Below are 18,435 nucleotides of genomic sequence, written 5' to 3' on the forward strand. Positions count from 1 at the left end.
ACAGAAGTTCTTTGCTGAAGTACCATGGCTGGTGAGAGAAGTACCAATACCCTGCCAAGTTGCGTGGTGACAATTGCAATCACCACATATGAGGAAGAGAGAGTTGGAATGAGTGTTTAAAAGTTGGTCCATGTCGTCTGAGAGAGATGTAGGTGGATTTGTCACTGTTTGGACGGCACAACACACAGATGAACAAGAGGTGGGAGCGCAGGGGAAGTCACAGCCAGAAGTACTCCTGGGAATGGGAGTTATAAGATGAATATATGGACAGTGAGAAATAGTGTTTTATGTAAAGTGCAATTCTGCCGCTGGGGTGTGGTACAGGCATATCAAATTGGCGGAGACACGAAGGACTTATGGACATCCTGTGGGAGGAAGGATTCTGTTAAACAAATAATCTCCAGTTCATCGGCAGCAGCCTGGATTGAGAGATGTCAGGTTGGAGCAGAGGCCGTGGATGTTTGAGGTCCACACAGTTAGAGATAAGGGGTGAGGAGGTGATCGTCACGGGGCCCGCAAGGCTAACCCCCGCTCTAGCAGGGAAAATGGCCTTAAAATGCATGTTGTTGTTGTATGAGGCGCTGGGAGGGTGCAGGTTGTGAGGGGAGGCTTTGCATGAATAAAGGGAGGCTTTGGGGCGGTGGGTGGGGTGAGGGGGAAGGTTTGAGTGTGTGGGGTGTGGAGGAATGATTGTGTGTATAAGGGGTGCGGGGGAAGGTTTGTGAGTGCGTTAATTTTCACACTTTCTGTCCGAGGATAGGCCTCGTCAGGCCTTGAACAATACACAAATGAAACGAATAGTAAAAACAATGAACAAATTAACATAAAATATAGTTTGGGATACACCAGAAACACCTAGACACAACTAAACATAAAACATGACCAATCTGGTTTGAAAAACACAGCTTTATGAGGTGGAAATGAGGAGCTCGGATTTTCACCACACGTGCAAAAAATCCCCGAACCGGAAGTTTCTATTTCTTGATACCCGTTGAGGTTTTAATGGTGTTAACTGGGTTTTTTCTGCTTGTTGAAGAGTCAAGTCCGGTAATAGTGTGTGTCATGCTTTGTTTGAAGTGCTAACCTGGAAACACTGGTTATTTTGTGTTCCTCCATCGGAGGTCAAGAAAGAAGATATGTGTCACGCTACCAGATTATTGTACCAGATGCGCTAATCATCTACTGGGTATAAATGCCGTTGAAAGGTGGCGCCACGTGTTTCACTGTTTTCGCTTCCGGATTGATCGTTTATCAGCAATAAACTTCCGTAAATATACCTTTATTGGACACAGTTTCGTCTTGTATTTCACCCATCGACGGAAAAATATACAGTCACGTGAAAAAGTAAGTACACCCCATGTAAAGTTTTGACTTTTTCAACATAATTCAACATACAGCTATTTGATCTTCATTTCAACAATATTGATAGATAAAGGTGATATAAAATAACAAATATCATGAAACATTTACATTTTGTAGTCCATTGTATAATTTAAATAAACATAAATGCAAATTTCACATGTGGAAAAAGTAAGTACACCCTTGGCTCTAATAGGTGGTATTGCCCCATTTGGCAGAAACAACCTCAAGTAGACGTTTCTTATAACTGTCTACCAGACTCTGACATCGACTGGGAGAAATTTTTGCCCACTCCTCCATGCAGAATTCTTTCAGCTGTGCGATGTTTGAGGTGTTTCTTGCATGCACAGCACGTTTCAAATCCCCCACAACATCTCAATGGGATTTAGATCCGGGCTTTGACTTGGCCATTCCAGAACCCTCCATTTCTTTCAGCCATTCCTTGGTGGATTTACTGGTATGTTTAGGCTCATTGTCATGTTGAAAGGTCCACCTTCGGTTGAGCTTCAACTCTCCGACAGATGGCCTCACATTATCCTCAAGCACCCTCTGGTACAATGAAGAATTCATAGTGGATTATATGATGGTGAGCTGCCCAGGCCCTGATGCAGCAAAGCTGCCCCAAACCATAACATTTCCACCACCATGGTTTACAGTTGGTATCAGGTTCTTGTGGTCAAATGCTGTCTTTGGTTTTTGCCAAACATGTCTTCAGGTACGGTGGCCAAATAGCTCTACCTTTGACTCATCTGTCCAGAGCACATTGTTCCAGAAGTGCTGGTCTTTGCCAAGGTGTTCATTGGCAAACTTTAGTCTTGCCCTGATGTTCTTTCTGGACAGCAAAGGTTTCCTCCTGGCACACCTCTCATGTAGATCAAATTTGTGCAGCCTCTTTCCAATGGTAGCTGTAGTGAAATCGTATTCGTACTGAACCCGGGGTGATGCTCGCTGCTCGTTGACACCGCTAGGGGCGTGACTATAAGACCCGCTGCTGCGGACGGTGCTCCGAGACTTCTCCTGTGACACGTTACATCTGGTAGACTCGCTAACGGTACGCCAGCATAGAATATCCAGCTTGCTTGCATTGAATGTTATGAATGGTCCCATGTGATGCCACATTGTATACTTATTGCATTTCCTGCATTACAGGATGATGTCATGATCTAAATGGAATTAAACCACAAGTTGGACTAAAGTTGTGTGGACCTGATTGGTTTTCCACAACACTTAATTCCATTTATATCTACCGACATGGCTGGCAACAAGACGCTGGCGGTTGCCGTATTCTGCGCCGACCCGCAAGCCCCGGATGGTGGCTTGCAACTGAAGCACTGGCTCAGAACATTGGAGAATCATTTCGAGGAGCCTGAGACCGCGCCGACGGCTGCCGCGAAGCTAGCAACGCTTCATTCAAAAATCGACTACAAGGTGTACAACTCCATCGCTCAATTCGCGACGTATGACCTCTCGATCGCGGAGCTCAAACGGCTGTACATAAAGGAAAAAAGCCCGGTGTATGCACGATATTTGCTGCTAACGCGACGTCAGCAACCCAACGAGGCGATGGACCACTACGCCCAGGAGCTCCGGCAGCTCTTGCTGGACAGCATCAAGGAGCCACGGACTCCCGCGCAGTCTCAGGATGATCTTCTTTTAGATGCCTTTATTGCAGGGGTCTCCTCCCAGGAACTAAGGCTCAAGCTCCTAGAGAAGACCGACCTGACCTTCGCTACGGCACTCGAGCAAGGGAAAGTATACACCGAAGCGCGGATGCAATCGAACACCTATGATCGCACGCGCCTCTTGGCGGGCACTACACTACACGCCCGGCCGGAGAGTGCTACCGCCGAGGACGCGGACCTGCTCGCGGAACTCCGGGATGCTCCAGAGGAAGACCCAGTCCTGACGGCTGCCGCTACGGCCAGACCCAAGGCCTTACGCGGGGCCGCATGCTTTTTCTGTGGGGGGCCACGCCATGCCCGGCCCGTGTGTCCGGCACGAGATGCTATATGCCATTTGTGCTCACAAAAGGGACATTACGCGAAAGTGTGCAGGAAAACGGCACGCGGCTCGCGGCTCATTGAATCACGCGGTCGCGGTCGCGCGGTCGCGGTGACCTTGAATGGGCTCATTGCGGAGCCTGCGAGCCGAGCCCGAAACCCGGCGCCTTACCCGTCTTCGAAGGGGAGGGCCCCTCTCTGCGGGCCCCTGGGCGCTCAGACGTCCTTGGTGGGCGTCACCGGACAGCCACCACAGTCTCATCCTCAATCGGGCACGAAGTACGTGTCCTTGACCAAACTCCGGGCCACGCAAGGGGCTTTGAAGCCTCGCCAAGCCCCAGCGGAACGTTCTCCTCGTGTCGTCCACGAGCTAACGGTGGCCCTCACCCCGGAAAAGGCGATTTCGAATACTACGGAGGCCTTTTCCTGCCAAAAGTGTCAAAAGGCGTTTTCAAATACTACGGAGGCCTTTTCCCGTCAGAATTGTCAGATTTTGAATCGCGAAACACCGGAATGCTTGGGAAAGCCCTCTGATGGCATTAATGGATTCCCCATGGACAACGCATACTCCGGCCACGACCGCAAAACTGCTGCTGGCATAGGATCCACCCGCGAGGCTTGTCCGACCCATTCGGGGGGTTCAGTCCCACTCCCAGCAGCCTCGTCTGGCCTGGCTCAAGCCCTTATTCCCCTCATGGTCGAAGGCCATTGTGTTCGGGCCTTGGTGGATACAGGGTCTACGGATAGTTTTATCGACCAGCGACTTGTGCTCAGGCATGGATGGTGGATCTGGAGGTCTACGAGACGGATCTTCATGGCTTCCCAGGGGCTTCGACTCAGCACGAAGGGGGAATGCCGATTGAAACTCGTGCTAAAGGGACAGGTTTTTCCTGATGTACACCTTATGGTTTTACCCGCTTTATGTGCTGATATTCTGTTAGGACACGATTTTCTTAAGCTGCATGGACGTCTGGTAATGTAGTTTGGTGGGCCTGACACGCTTGTTGTGGGGGCGGACGACGCGCTTGCGGTGTGCGCCCTAGCACAAATGGACATCCAGCCGCTTTCGCTGTTCCCCAATCTAACCTCCGACTGTACCCCTGTCGCGGTGAAATCACGGCGCTACTCTCGCGCAGACATGCAATTCATTGCGGACGAAACGGCTCAGCTCTTGAAAGACGGCATCATAGAACCTAGCAGGTCGCCGTGGCGCGCCCAGGTCTTGGTGGTGCGCAGCGAGGCCCACCGCAGACGCATGGTAATCGACTATTCCCAAACGATTAACCGCTTTACACAGCTGGATGCCTACCCCCTTCCGGGGATGGACGGCGGACGCGCTGGTGCAACAGGTGTCCCAGTATTCGGTCTATAGCACTCTCGATCTCCGTAGTGCGTACCACCAGATCCCTATCTCTAGGGCGGATCGTATCTATACCGCTTTTGAGTCGGGGCAGCGGTTGTACCAATTTACGCGATTGCCTTTTGGGGTAACGAACGGGGTCGCTTGTTTCCAGAGGGCCATGGATGACCTCATTGCGCGGGAGCACTTAACCGATGTTTTCGTCTACCTTGATAATCTTACGGTTTGTGGATATGACCAAGGGCACCATGATGCTAATCTGAAGCGCTTCCTTGAGGTCGCGCAGAGGTATCACTTAACTATGAACGAGGATAAGTGCCAATACTCCCTACGCACGATAGATCTTCTGGGGTACACTGTGACCCATGGCTCTGTCGCTCCGGATAAGGAGCGTCTGCGACCTTTGCTCGACATGGCCCCTCCCTGTGATCGGGCGTCCTTGAAGCGCGCCCTCGGGCTATTCGCCCATTACTCCAAATGGGTGCAAAATTTCTCCGCGAAACTTCGCCCCCTCGTGGCCTGCGACACCTTCCCACTGAGTCCGGCCGCATTGGCGGCCTTTGAAGGCCTTAAGGCCGACATCGCCCGAGCCGCTGTGGCGACAATCGACGAGAGCGGCTCTTTCGTCCTTGAAAGTGACGCCTCGGATCAGGCCATCGCGGCGACCCTCTCCCAAGGGGGGCGTCCCGTGGCTTTCTTTTCACGGACTCTTACCACCGCTGAGCGGAGACACTCGTCCGTCGAAAAGGAAGCGTATGCGATCGTCGAGTCTATTCGGCGATGGCGCCCGTACTTACTCGGGCGGTGCTTCCAAATCATCACGGACCAGCAAAGCGTTGCGTTCATGTACGACACCTTACACGCCCAGCGCATTAAGAATGAGAAAATCACTCGCTGGCGTATCGAACTCGCCGACTTCTGTTACACCATCAAATATCGCCCGGGGAAGGATAACCGGGCCGCCGATGCCTTATCACGACCGGCTACATGCGCGGGTATCACCTCTTTGGAGGGCCTACGGGTGCTGCATGCCACTGCGGGCCATCCCGGCGTAACGCGTTTCGCTCATTTTGTGCGGCGTGGCAATCTCCCATACTCGATTGACGATATCCGCCGTATCTGTCGCGACTGCGCTATCTGCGCGGAAATCAAACCGCGTTTCTATAACCCTCCCATGGGGACTCTGGTTAAGGCTACGCGACCGTGGGAACGCTTGGCGATGGATTTCAAGGGCCCATTGCCGGTGTCGAGCGGCTCTCGCTATCTGCTCACTATCATCGATGAGTACTCGCGATTCCCCTTTGCTTATACGTGCGCGGACATGACTGCTGCCACGGTGATGCGATGCTTACAGAACTTGTTCTCAATGTTCGGGTACCCGGCCTATGTCCATACCGACCGGGGTGCGGTCTTCTTGTCTCAGGAGGTGCGCGGCTATCTGCTCCAAAATAACATTGCTTCTAGTTACACCACGCCGTACAGACCCCAGGCTAATGGGCAGATCGAACGCTTCAACGGGATTATCTGGAGGGCAGTCATGCTCAACCTCCGGACCCTCGGCCGGGGCCTCGATAAATGGGCTTGGTCGCTACCTGCGGCGTTGAACTCGATCAGGGCTCTCCTGTGTACGGCAACCAACCAAACTCCCCACGAGCGACTTTTCCACCACCCCAGGAGCACGGGGTGTATACGGTCTTTGCCCAGTTGGCTCGCTGGGCCCGGGCCGGCCTACCTTAAACGGGCGGTTCGCGCGAGCAAGTACGACCCCCTAGTGGACAAAGTGCAGATTCTCCAGGCTAATCCTGAGCATGCTCGTGTGATGACGACTGATGGCCGTGAGACTACTGTCTCCGTCCGTCACCTTGCCCCTTGTGGGGTCGCCGACCTGAGTAGGGAATCGGACGGACCGACCGAACCCATCTATGAGACTATGGCCTCTCCCGACGCTCCCATCGCCGAAAGTCTACCGACTCTCCCCTCGCCGGGTCTACCTGGGCCCGACGACTTGGAGTTACCCCCTTCGTCACCCGACCCTGATGGCGCCTCCGACGCCGGGGACACAAGGATACGTGATGCCGTACCCGGGGAATTTCGGACGCGTGCTGGCAGAGAAATTCGCCGCCCGGCCCGATACGGTTGGGTCGACTGATGTTCCGCACCCTGTTCGTGCTGACGCTCGCTCGCTTCTAGCCGCACCGCCGTATAATTCTGACGGGGGGGGGGGGGGGGAGAATGTAGTGAAATCGTATTCGTACTGAACCCGGGGTGATGCTCGCTGCTCGTTGACACCGCTAGGGGCGTGACTATAAGACCCGCTGCTGCGGACGGTGCTCCGAGACTTCTCCTGTGACACGTTACATCTGGTAGACTCGCTAACGGTATGCCAGCATAGAATATCCAGCTTGCTTGCATTGAATGTTATGAATGGTCCCATGTGATGCCACATCGTATACTTATTGCATTTCCTGCATTACAGGATGATGTCATGATCTAAATGGAATTAAACCACAAGTTGGACTAAAGTTGTGTGGACCTGATTGGTTTTCCACAACAGTAGCATCGTGCACTTTGACATCAACAGTGGCAAGAGCTACCTGTAGGTCCCGTGATGACATTCTGGGGTTCTTCGAGACTTCTTTCAGCATCTTGCGGTCTGCTCTCGGGCTGAACTTGCTGGGGCGGCCTGGCCTGAACAAGTTGGCAGTTGTTTGGAATCTTCTCCACTTGTAGATGATCTTCCAGACAGTCGAATGATTGATTTCAAATTGTTTGGAGATCTTTTTAAATCCCTTCCCAGACTCGTAGGCATCTATAACCTTCTTTCTGAAGGCCTCAGAGAGCTCTTTTGATCTAGGCATGGTGACGCCGCACAATTCAACAACAAAGAGCAAACCAAACTAAATGTCTGAGGTTTAAATAAGACAGGTTCCTCCAAGATCCTCTCTAACGATGTTCTAATCATTTGCACCTGAGCTGGTGCACCTGATTCTAATTTTAGGTATTTGAAGTCATGATAAATGTAGGGGTGTACTTACTTTTTCCACATGCGAAATTTGCATTTATGTTTATTTAAATTATACAATGGACTACAAAATGTAAATGTTTCATGATATTTGTTATATTATATCACCTTTATCTATCAATATTGTTGAAATGAAGATCAAATCGCTGTATGTTGAAATATGTTGAAAAAGTCAAAACTTTTCATGGGGTGTACTTACTTTTTCATGTGACTGTACGATCTTTCGTTCTATGACAGTGGCATTACCTGTTATGACCGTTGACGCCTGAATTTTGCTTCGGACTCGACGGTCATTTTCCGCGATTCCGCGGCAACAGTCGCCCGGTGGCGCGCTAGTCGCTACACGTGTTTGTTTAGATAATGATTAATGATACTGATAATGAATAATACTGATACGTGACTGATAATTATCATTGAGTCATTATCTTGTGAGCCTAATTCACAAAGTACATACAAGTACAGCATTGTTCAGTAAACGATATTCTTTGTCCAGTATATGAATCATGCACACTGGATGCACAGCACTGAGCAGCATGTACAGGTCTTATCAATTGCACAAACTATGATGACTGTCTCAATCATTATAATGATTCCGGATCACTGATTGATCACTGATCAAATGATTCCGGATCACATTATAATGAGTGGATCACATTCCACTCATTATAATGATTGAGACAGTCATCATAGTTTGTGCAATTGATAAGACCTGTACATGCTGCTCAGTGCTGTGCATCCAGTGTGCATGATATTTTATTCATATACTGGACAAAGAATATCGTTTACTGAACAATGCTGTACTTGTATTTACTTTGTGAATGTCTCAATCATTATAATGATTGAGACAGTCATCATAGTTTGTGCAATTGATAAGACCTGTACATGCTGCTCAGTGCTGTGCATCCAGTGTGCATGATATTTTATTCATATACTGGACAAAGAATATCGTTTACTGAACAATGCTGTACTTGTATGTACTTTGTGAATTAGGCTCACAAGATAATGACGACCTTTGAATCACACTTCTGGCTGCCAACTTAATATCCCGTGGGGTTTTCAAGTGTAAGTAGTTTGATGCCACATGCATTTCTTGTCCTTCATGGATAAGTCAAGCCTAGTGTACATAGAACAACAACAACAACAACATGCATTTTAAAGGCCATTTTCCCGACAAGAGCGGGGGTTAGCCTTGCGGTCCCCATGACAATCTTCTCCATTTTGCCCTATTTTCTGCATCTCTCCTTGTTAACCCCCTTGCCCTCATTTCTTCTTCCACCATCTTTAGCCAAGTCTTTCTCGGTCTTCCCCGTCCTCTACCTCCTTCTACATTAATTTCCATCACTCTTCTCAACCAGTCACTTTCATCCTTCCTCAACACATGACCAAACCATCTCAACCTGTTCCTCTTCACAGCATCAATCACAGGCTCTATTCCCATCATCTTTCGCAATTCATCATTTGTCTTCCTCTCTCTCAACGATACTCCGCACATCCGTCGAACCATTCGCATTTCCACCCTTTCCAACCTTCGTTGCTGCTCGACGTTCATTACCCATGTCTCGCTCCCATAAATCATAACACTTCTCACACATGCAGCATACACCTTTCCCTTCAGCTTCAACGACAATCCCATCATCAGCACACCACTCAGTTCCCCAAACTTCTTCCATGCACATCTCACTCCAGCAACCGTTGCCGAGTCTGATCCACCTTCTCCATTCAGCATGTCTCCGAGGTAGCAAAATGTTTTCACACCTTCCAGCTTCACGCCGTCTCCAAGATCCAACTCAACATTTCCTCCATCTGCAGCTCCCTCTGTGCACACCTTACATTTGAATGTAGCTGCCACACTGGTTAATGACCCTCTCAGACCATTAACTGCGCATCGTATATCCCTGCGCATCGTAAGAGCGTGACCAAGGGTTGGCGTCAGGAAGGGCATCCGGCCATAAAAACATTGCCTCAAACAGGGAACCATGATTGTCATGGGGCCCGCAAGGCTAACCCCCGCTCTAGCGGGGAAAATGGCCTTAAAACGATCATTCAGACCACTACATTTCTGATGAACCCACTCAGCACACATTGTACATTGAATGGAGTTCACTCCGACACCCTTCCTACACACAGCACAGGGCCACTTCCCAGTTCTTTCCACCTCACCACATTCTTTACCACTTGCCATCACCTTCGTCTTTCCGATATTCACCTTCAGACCTTTTGTCTCCATACATTCCTTCCACTTGTTCATATTTTCCTTCAGTCCATCCATACTTTCCGCAATCAACACCAGATCATCTGCATACAACTCCCACGGTAAACCCTCCTTTACGTTCTGAGCCAGCACCTCCATCACAGCTACAAATAGTCATGGACTTAGTACCGACCCCTGATGCACTCCCACCTTCACCTCAAACTCACCACTGTTCCCGCCCTTAGTCCTTACAGCTGTGCACGCTCTTTTGTACATTGCCATCACTACTCTGATCAACCATTCCTCCACTCCTAACTTCCTCAATGCCCATGTCAATACTTTGTGTGGAACCCTATCGAATGCTTTCTCCAGATCAACAAACCCAAGAAACTTCTTCCTCTTCTCCATGTACTTCTCCTGCAACTGCCTCACAATGAAAAGCGCATCTGTCGTTCCTCTTCCTGGCATAAATCCAAACTGCATTTCGTCGATCTTCACTTTCTTCCTTATCCTCCTCTCCAACACCCTTTCCAATACCTTCATTCCATGCTCCAATAACTTTATCGCTCGGTACGAGCCACACTCCAGAGGGTCACCTTTCCCCTTGTATAGAGGGACGAGGGTACTCAGTTCCCAATCCACTGGAATGCGGCCTTCTTTCACTACCAGATTACAGATCTCTGTCATTCTCTTCACACCCCAACTTCCTGCTGCCTTCAACATATCTCCCACAACTCCCGTCGGCCCTCCCGCTTTTCTACCCTTCATTGCTTTTATCGCTTCCTCAACTTCCTTCTCAGTTATCTTCTCTGGCGGTCCTAAAACTGGGTTACTCTCTATGTTGCCATCCCATTCATTCTCTGTATTCAACAGCATTTCCATATATCTTTTCGATCTTCCTTTAATTCCATCTGGGTCGACAACGATTTGTCCCACTTCATCCTTCAAGCAACTCACCCCCATCACATCACACCTCTCTTTCGCTATCTGCTTTGCAATCCGGAATACTGCTCTCTGACCCTCTTCCAAATCCAAGCGTTCTCCGAACATTTTCCTACATGCCTCCTGCGCCTTTGCTACCTCTTTCTTTGCAGCCTTCCTGGCTGCCTTATAACTTTCATGCTCTGCTGTTTCTGCTCCCGTACCCTTCGCCTTCTGCCACTCCTTGAACTTCTTCCTCTTCTCGTCAATCCTCTTTCCAACTTCATCATCCCACCACCATGTTTCCGAGTGCCTCGGTGGTCCTTTTGTCCATCCACATACCTCACCAACGGCTCCCAACAGACTAGCTTTCATTGACATCCAACCACTTTCAAGCTCAACCACATCATCCTCGACCCTACTCAGCCTCTCTTTTAATGCCTCCCTTATTGTCACCTCTTTCAACCTCCACACCTTCATTCTCGGTTGGTACTTCACCCGCCGAGCTCTCCTCGCACCTTTCACCCTTATGTCGCAGACAACCAAGTGGTGCTGTGAAACAGCCTCCTCCCCCGGGATCACCTTTGTGTCCCGGAGGTGCCCCCTATCTCGCCTACGCACCATCAGGTAGTCAACGGTTGACTAGTCTTGTACATACATCTTGTAAATGGGGCTTCACCAAACATGTGTGAAAATTCTATACATGTAGGCCTCCTCGTCATTTTGCCTTGATATTTTGGCATGACAGCTTGGGCTAGCGTACAGATGGCGGGCGATGATTTACAGTATTTGTGTATAGTTGCAATGCAGATTATGCTTGAAGATTCAATGCATATTATGCTGTACATAATAAATACAGCAGTATTAGAAGAAACATGTGCGTTTGTTTCCCATAAATTCCAATTAAAATCAGTGCTGGTCACAACTTATTTGCTCGGAAAAAAAGTGAAAAATACACAATATTGGCAATGTGCTAAAAAAATAATTGGCACTCGGCCAATAACTCTTATGGTACTTTTATTTACTTTACTTGTCCAACATCATGCTTGAAAAAAACCTTTAAACCCTAGTAATTGATTCTGATTGTAAATTACTGGTTGGTATTTTTTGCGAAATTTTCTAGATTTCCTGGCATGAAAAGTTGAAAAACTTGACATTTTGGGGAACACATGAATATTTAAATTTTTGTTTTAATGAATTTGTAATTGCCCAATTTGACCAACCCTGCTATTTTATGAAGGTACAGGGTTGGTACTTTAATGCTGCAGGTATAACTCGAAATCCATAATTTGAGCATCTGGTACAAGAATCTGGTAGCGTGACACATATGATTAAAACTGTGAGCAGTGATGCAAGGGCCCAAACCATGACGTCATCAATTTTGTTTTGCTTTTCATTGCCAGACCATGTGACCAATCAAAAATAAATTTCATATTCAACTTCCTATTGTTGTGCAGATGACACAAAAAATGTTGTGGTAATTGGACAAAAATCTTTTTTTACCTCAACGTAGTTGGCAAACTGCTTCACCAATGACATCATATTTAACAACTCTTTTGCACCTGACAGGTATGGAATCGGTAGCATTTTACCGAAAAAGCTTACGTTTTCGCTTAGATTCAAGCTGGTTGCCATGGTGATTGCAAAATCAAAATTTGTAAAAAAATTGCAGAAAATCAAAAGGTCTCCAAATTATTTAGAGCACAAGACAGTGAAGGTTAATAAGACAAACACACACAAACAGTATGAATGCTAGAACGTGCACTAGTGTGGATGAATCATTACAGAATGTGTAAAAGGATAAAGATAGACGATTGAATAGATCTGATGAGTATCGTGTCTTTTGAATGAAATAAAATGCTTTATTAAGCAGAAAATACAACTTCAGAGAATGTCTCAATTTCTGTAGAGACTGTCTTGTCTCACCTTTGGAGGGGGTGGAACAGTCCCTGATTGCATGTGAAATGTCACATGACTTTCATTCATATGCAATCACCCACAAGCCCACGACCGTGATCATCCACAGGCCCACGACCGCGATCATCCACAGGCCCACTACCGTGATCATCCACAGGCCCACTACCGTGATCATCCACAGGCCCACTACCGCGATCATCCACTGGCCCACTACCGCAATCATCCACAGGCCCACTACCGTGATCACCCACAGGCCCACGACCGTGATCATCCACAGGCCCACTACCGTGATCATCCACAGGCCCACTACCGTGATCATCCACAGGCCCACTACTGCAATCATCCACAGGCCCACTGCCGCAATCATCCACAGGCCCACTACGTCATCATCCACAGGCCCACTACGTGATCATCCACAGGCCCACTACCACGATCATCCACAGGCCCACTACAGTGATAATCCACAGGCCCACGTTTGCGATCCACAGGCCCACTACGTGATCATCCACAGGCCCACTACCACGATCATCCACAGGCCCACTACGTGATCACCCACAGGCCCACTACCGTGATCATCCACAGGCCCACGTTTGCGATCATCCACAGGCCCACTATGTGAGCATCCACAGGCCCACTACCACGATCATCCACAGGCCCACTACCGTGATCATCCACAGGCCCACTACCGTGATCATCCACAGGCCCACTACCGTGATCATCCACAGGCCCATGTTTGCGATCATCCACAGGCCCACAACGTGATCATCCACAGGCCCACTACCACGATCATCCACAGGCCCACTACCACGATCATCCACAGGCCCACTACCGTGATCATCCACAGGCCCACTACCGTGATCATCCACAGGCCCACGTTTGCGATCATCCACAGGCCCACGTTTGCGATCATCCACAGGCCCACTACCGTGATCATCCAAAGGCCCACTACCACAATCATTCACAGGCCCACTACCGTGATCATCCACAGGCCCACGACCGTGATCATCCACAGGCCCACTACCACGATCATCCACAGGCCCACTACCATGATCATCCATAGGCCCACTACCACGATCATCCACAGGCCCACTACGTGATCATCCACAGGCCCACTACCACGATCATCCACAGGCCCGCTACCGTGATCATCCATAGGCCCAATACCGTGATCATCCACAAGCCCACGTTTGCGATCATCCACAGGCCCACTATGTGAGCATCCACAGGCCCACTACCACGATCATCCACAGGCCCACTACCGTGATCATCCACAGGCCCACTACCGTGATCATCCACAGGCCCATGTTTGCGATCATCCACAGGCCCACAACGTGATCATCCACAGGCCCATGTTTGCGATCATCCACAGGCCCACAACGTGATCATCCACAGGCCCACTACCACGATCATCCACAGGCCCACTACCGTGATCATCCACAGGCCCACTACCGTGATCATCCACAGGCCCACGTTTGCGATCATCCACAGGCCCACTACCACGATCATCCACAGGCCCACTACCGTGATCATCCAAAGGCCCACTACCACGATCATCCACAGGCCTACTACCGTGATCATCCACAGGCCCACTATGTGATCATCCACAGGCCCACTACGTGGTCATCCACAGGCCCACTACCACGATCATCCACAGGCTCACTACCGTGTTCATCCACAGGCCCACGTTTGCGATCATCCACAGGCCCACTACCGTGATCATCCACAGTCCATCGTCATGGAATCAGTGGAGTAGGGTAGGGTGATGGGGGAGGAATAGGACGTGAGACGTTTTTATGGCTTGATTTTAAATATCAGAATACAGTATTCTTATTTGAGAATTAAAAACAAACAAACAGGTGAAGGATCATCTCTGAAAGAAGAGTCGGAAGTGATAAATGGTTATTTTATTACAAGACTCGATGTTTTGTGTACACTTACAGAAGTCTCATTTTTAAGCTAACCTGGTAGCAGGAAACGTTTTTGAATATCATAAAAAGGCGGCTCTACAAAGCCGCCCTCCATTTATGTACAAGTCGCCAAATAACAAAACAAAATACAAATACTTTATGTAAAACACTACAGGAGGTAACGTAATTATTAATTTGGTGTGACAAATTCATACTTTCACAAAGCTACATAATTATGATGGCAGAAAAAAATACTGCCACTTTAAAAGAAGAAATAGAAGCTTCAGCTTCCTCCTAAAACAGCATGTGTGTAACACGAAAGGGTGACATAAAATCCAATGGGAAAACGATAATAAACTATCAAGTTTGAACGATGGCCGCCTGATGCAAATGGGGTTAGTCTTATTCAGCTACAATCAACGAAAAGGCCAACACCAAAAATAAAATAAAAAACATTCCAATCCATGACGGATTGACATCTCATCCCCGATGTGAGAGAACAGAATTCACAGCTTGCATGACGCAGGGTCAACAGCAGCAGGCTGGTTGGTTGTGGTCGCTGCAAAGAGGAGGAAAAAGAAGATTTCAAACGCGCTAAGGGGAGGTCAAATCACCCGTCTGTCACCTGGGCCTGTCGTGCCGAGGCACCTTTTCAGGTCCGGCCACGCCCCGATGCCCTCACACTGGCAGTCCTAGTTTACTCTATCTAATGCCATCAGTATGTTGTTCCTTGAATGTCCCCGTCCGATAGTCAAATGAGCAAACAGATGCAAAGACTACATACCATGCTGGCCGATCACGTGTTCAGCGGAGCGTGGAGCGTGCATAACGCAGCATCTCGGCATGATGGTCCTCAGGGAAAGAACTGGACAACCGAAGGAAGCAAGTATGAGAGGAGATGCAACGACCGTTAAACATTACAGTGCTAAGCATTGATCATGTCTGTACAGAAGACGTTGTGGTTGATTGCCATAATCATGTGTTAAGCAGGTAAAGTTTGATTTCTCATCATTCGTAATGAAAGCCATTCTTGCCCATGGGATAACTCCCCCCCCCCCCCCCCCCCCCCCATTTCCACATGCTGCCTGAGATCCATTGAAAACGTACCCAAAGCTCTGCGAGGCATTGGCCTGGCTAGTGGTCGGCAGTTGGCCATCAGCACTGGAAACCAGTGCATAATCTCCAAATTCTGCACCAGCAAGCTTGCCCCGTGTCCCCAGCTGACCATTGGATGGGCCTGCGAAGCTTGAAGGGATGCGTACGCCAGCCTGTTGGAACTGTTACACACAAAACAGGGGGAACAAAGTGAGGACAGCAAGAGTGGTGATGTGCTGTGAAAATATACTCTCCGCCATAAATAAATAAATAGCACCGTAAAGCGGGCGTAACCCCTCAGCCCATGCATGGTGGAAACCAATTTCAAGATGGCTGCCGTGGCGGCCATATTGAAAATCGCAGCGCGCCCATTTTCGAAAGGAACCTTCCTCTACCCAACCCCGACACACACTGCAAACATGGATTTAATCAGACAAGCCGTTCTGATCGAAATTGACGGAAATCAATTTCAAGATGGCTACCGTGGCGGCCATATTGAAAATCGCAGCATGCCCATTTTCGAAAGGAACCATCCTCTACCCAACCCCAACACACACTGCAAAAATGAATTTAATCGGACAAGCCATTCTGCTCGAAATTGACGGAAACCAATTTCAAGATGGCTGCCGTGGTGGCCATATTGAAAATCGCAGCGCGCCCATTTTCGAAAGGAACCTTCCTCTACTCAGCCCCAACACACACTGCAAAAATGGATTTAATCGGACAAGCCGTTCTGCTCGAAATTGACAGAAACCAAAAGTTGACGAACGCCCGGATGGCTGCCGTGGCGGCCATATTGAAAATCGCAGCGCGCCCATTTTCGAAAGGAACCTTCCTCGACTCAACCCCAACACACACTGCAAAAATGGATTTAATCGGACAAGCCGTTCTCCTTGAAATTGACGGAAACCAAAAGTTGACGGATGCCCGGACGACAATACCCCTTCGCCCAATTTGGGCTGAGGGGTGAAAACCGAACACATGATTGCTGGTGATGCAATTTATTTATATGACATCATGGGACACAGATGAAGTGCAAACCTCTGACTGAGATAAAGGCTGAATAACTACATGTCAATTTAATTGTGACCTAATTACATGATGCTGTATTGCAGATCACCCCACATCACATCACCCCACATCATGACACTTCCACGTCCAAACGTTGGGGTTTCCTGGATATAGACTGGGACATAATCACGAATTGTGTCTTCTGTCTTTGAAAACCTGTTTTGAATTTGCTCAGAATGCCTCGTGTCACCTCTAGAAATCCAATGGTGCACCAGTTACACGAGGAAATGAAATGAACTGGAAACTTTCAATCAAGTGTTCTGTACATCCCTCGTGCCAAAAGGCACTTGTCATGAATGCTTGAACGGTCCTTTGACAATTTATCAATTCTACAGGTTCGGTTTTTAAGGCACAGGGTATTCAGTTCTCCCTTTTCAAAATTACTTCCCCCAACAGCTGTCTCTGTCTCTAAATGTTGACGTCAATGGATGAGTAGTACTCTGAGTATTATAATGAACCAAAAATTAATTTAATAATGAATAAAGCTTTAATGAAGAAAACAAAAATAAAGCTTTAATGAATAAAACCAAAAATTGTTTCACTCATTGAAGTACCATGAGTTACAGGAGCCTCCCAGGCACACGGTATTCGTTGAGGGCACGGCTGTACCGGTGATGCATTTTCCTCTGCTGGTTATGGCAGGAATTTGTAATTTCTTCATGATACAGGCAATACCTCAATTACTCTTAGTGAAGGACGCCATGGGATATTTAACGTCCACCATCTAATGCCGGCAGACAGACGCCCGTTTAACGTCATCTGAGGGACCGCACACACGTTGATGAATCACCCTGCCTGTGAAACACCAGGATGACAGTTTATAGCTGGGTTGGGATTCAAACCCAGGCTAGACAGCTCAAAGGTGAATGTGTGTACCTCTAGGCCATCCTGTCAGCCTTACTGCTTCACCAAGCTCAGATAATATTGGTTTATTGGACTTTGTACAGATTTGTCAATGCTGGGACCACTGACCTTGTGTGCAAGAGTGTGCTCTCCTCTTTAAAGTTCTTCAAAATACAATTGCCTCAAACTGGGAACAAAAGTATAACAGTGCCCACGTGAATTTTGGGTTTGGTTTTTCATCAGGTAGAAGAGTTAGGAACACATCGACTGATTGGACAACTGGCAAAAGAGTAATCAGTTACCGCACGAGCTTCACAAAAACCTTGTCGTTGATTTGCTGAGGATATTGCAGAAGCTTATTTTACCCTTTATGGAAGGACATGGCTTAACGCCATTCCATTGCAGCAACACACGGAGCCTGGAAATCACAATTAACCCTGATGAGCCTGATGATCTCTATTCGAGACAAAACAACACAAACTGAGCTCACCTGCTCCAAGAAAGTGTGTGCAGGACCCATTCCCTGCAAAAAACTCTCTGGGCCAGGAAACTGGAAAGAGTGCGGAGGGTCAACGAGTCGGAACTGAGACTTTCTGCCGCCCACCTGCAAAGAGAGGAACTTGCAGCTGTAACGGGATCATCGGTTCCACCACAAACCTCGATTTCATTTAAATCTCAAATTGGTCACATAGTTCAAGATACTCGAGTCCAAGGTGAAAATCCCATTTACAAACAGACAGACAGCATAT

General features: G+C 48.3%; 3 protein-coding genes across 11 annotated transcripts in view; 1 reads left to right on the forward strand and 2 right to left on the reverse strand.

Moving 5' to 3' along the window:
- Nucleotides 1–18,435, reverse strand: part of LOC137437920 (uncharacterized) — a 422,503-nt gene that overhangs the window by 202,045 nt on the left and 202,023 nt on the right. The gene's annotated exons all lie outside the window — the stretch shown is intronic.
- Nucleotides 870–13,179, forward strand: LOC144888917 (uncharacterized). The gene is made up of 3 exons (XM_078768663.1): nucleotides 870–2,410; nucleotides 2,509–3,291; nucleotides 12,880–13,179. The coding sequence occupies exons 2-3, from the start codon at nucleotides 2,611–2,613 to the stop codon at nucleotides 13,177–13,179; spliced, it is 981 nt and encodes a 326-aa protein (XP_078624789.1). The 5' UTR covers nucleotides 870–2,410; nucleotides 2,509–2,610.
- The window catches only part of LOC137437917 (zinc finger protein 148), a 55,767-nt gene continuing 51,991 nt past the window's right edge, over nucleotides 14,660–18,435 (reverse strand). For all 9 annotated transcript variants that reach the window (XM_078768657.1, XM_068132658.2, XM_068132657.2 and 6 more), the window contains 4 exons: nucleotides 18,177–18,290; nucleotides 15,785–15,954; nucleotides 15,462–15,542; nucleotides 14,660–15,236 (listed from right to left, as the gene is read on the reverse strand). In XM_078768657.1, coding sequence (XP_078624783.1) covers nucleotides 15,482–15,542; nucleotides 15,785–15,954; nucleotides 18,177–18,290 — 345 coding nt within the window. In that variant the 3' untranslated portion in view covers nucleotides 14,660–15,236; nucleotides 15,462–15,481. The remainder of the gene's footprint in view (nucleotides 15,237–15,461; nucleotides 15,543–15,784; nucleotides 15,955–18,176; nucleotides 18,291–18,435) is intronic.

Source organism: Myxine glutinosa, assembly GCF_964187855.1.
Source record: "Myxine glutinosa chromosome 12 unlocalized genomic scaffold, kmMyxGlut1.1 SUPER_12_unloc_2, whole genome shotgun sequence".
Lineage (NCBI taxonomy): Eukaryota > Metazoa > Chordata > Myxini > Myxiniformes > Myxinidae > Myxine > Myxine glutinosa.

Coding starts and splice junctions, on each gene's coding strand:
- LOC144888917 (XM_078768663.1), top strand. CDS start 2,611: ATGGCTGGCAACAAGACGCTGGCGGTTGCCGTATTCTGCGCCGACCCG. Junction 3,292..12,879: donor CCGCTACGGCCAGACCCAAG/GCCTTACGCGGG, acceptor GATCATCCACAG/GCCCACGACCGCGATCATCC.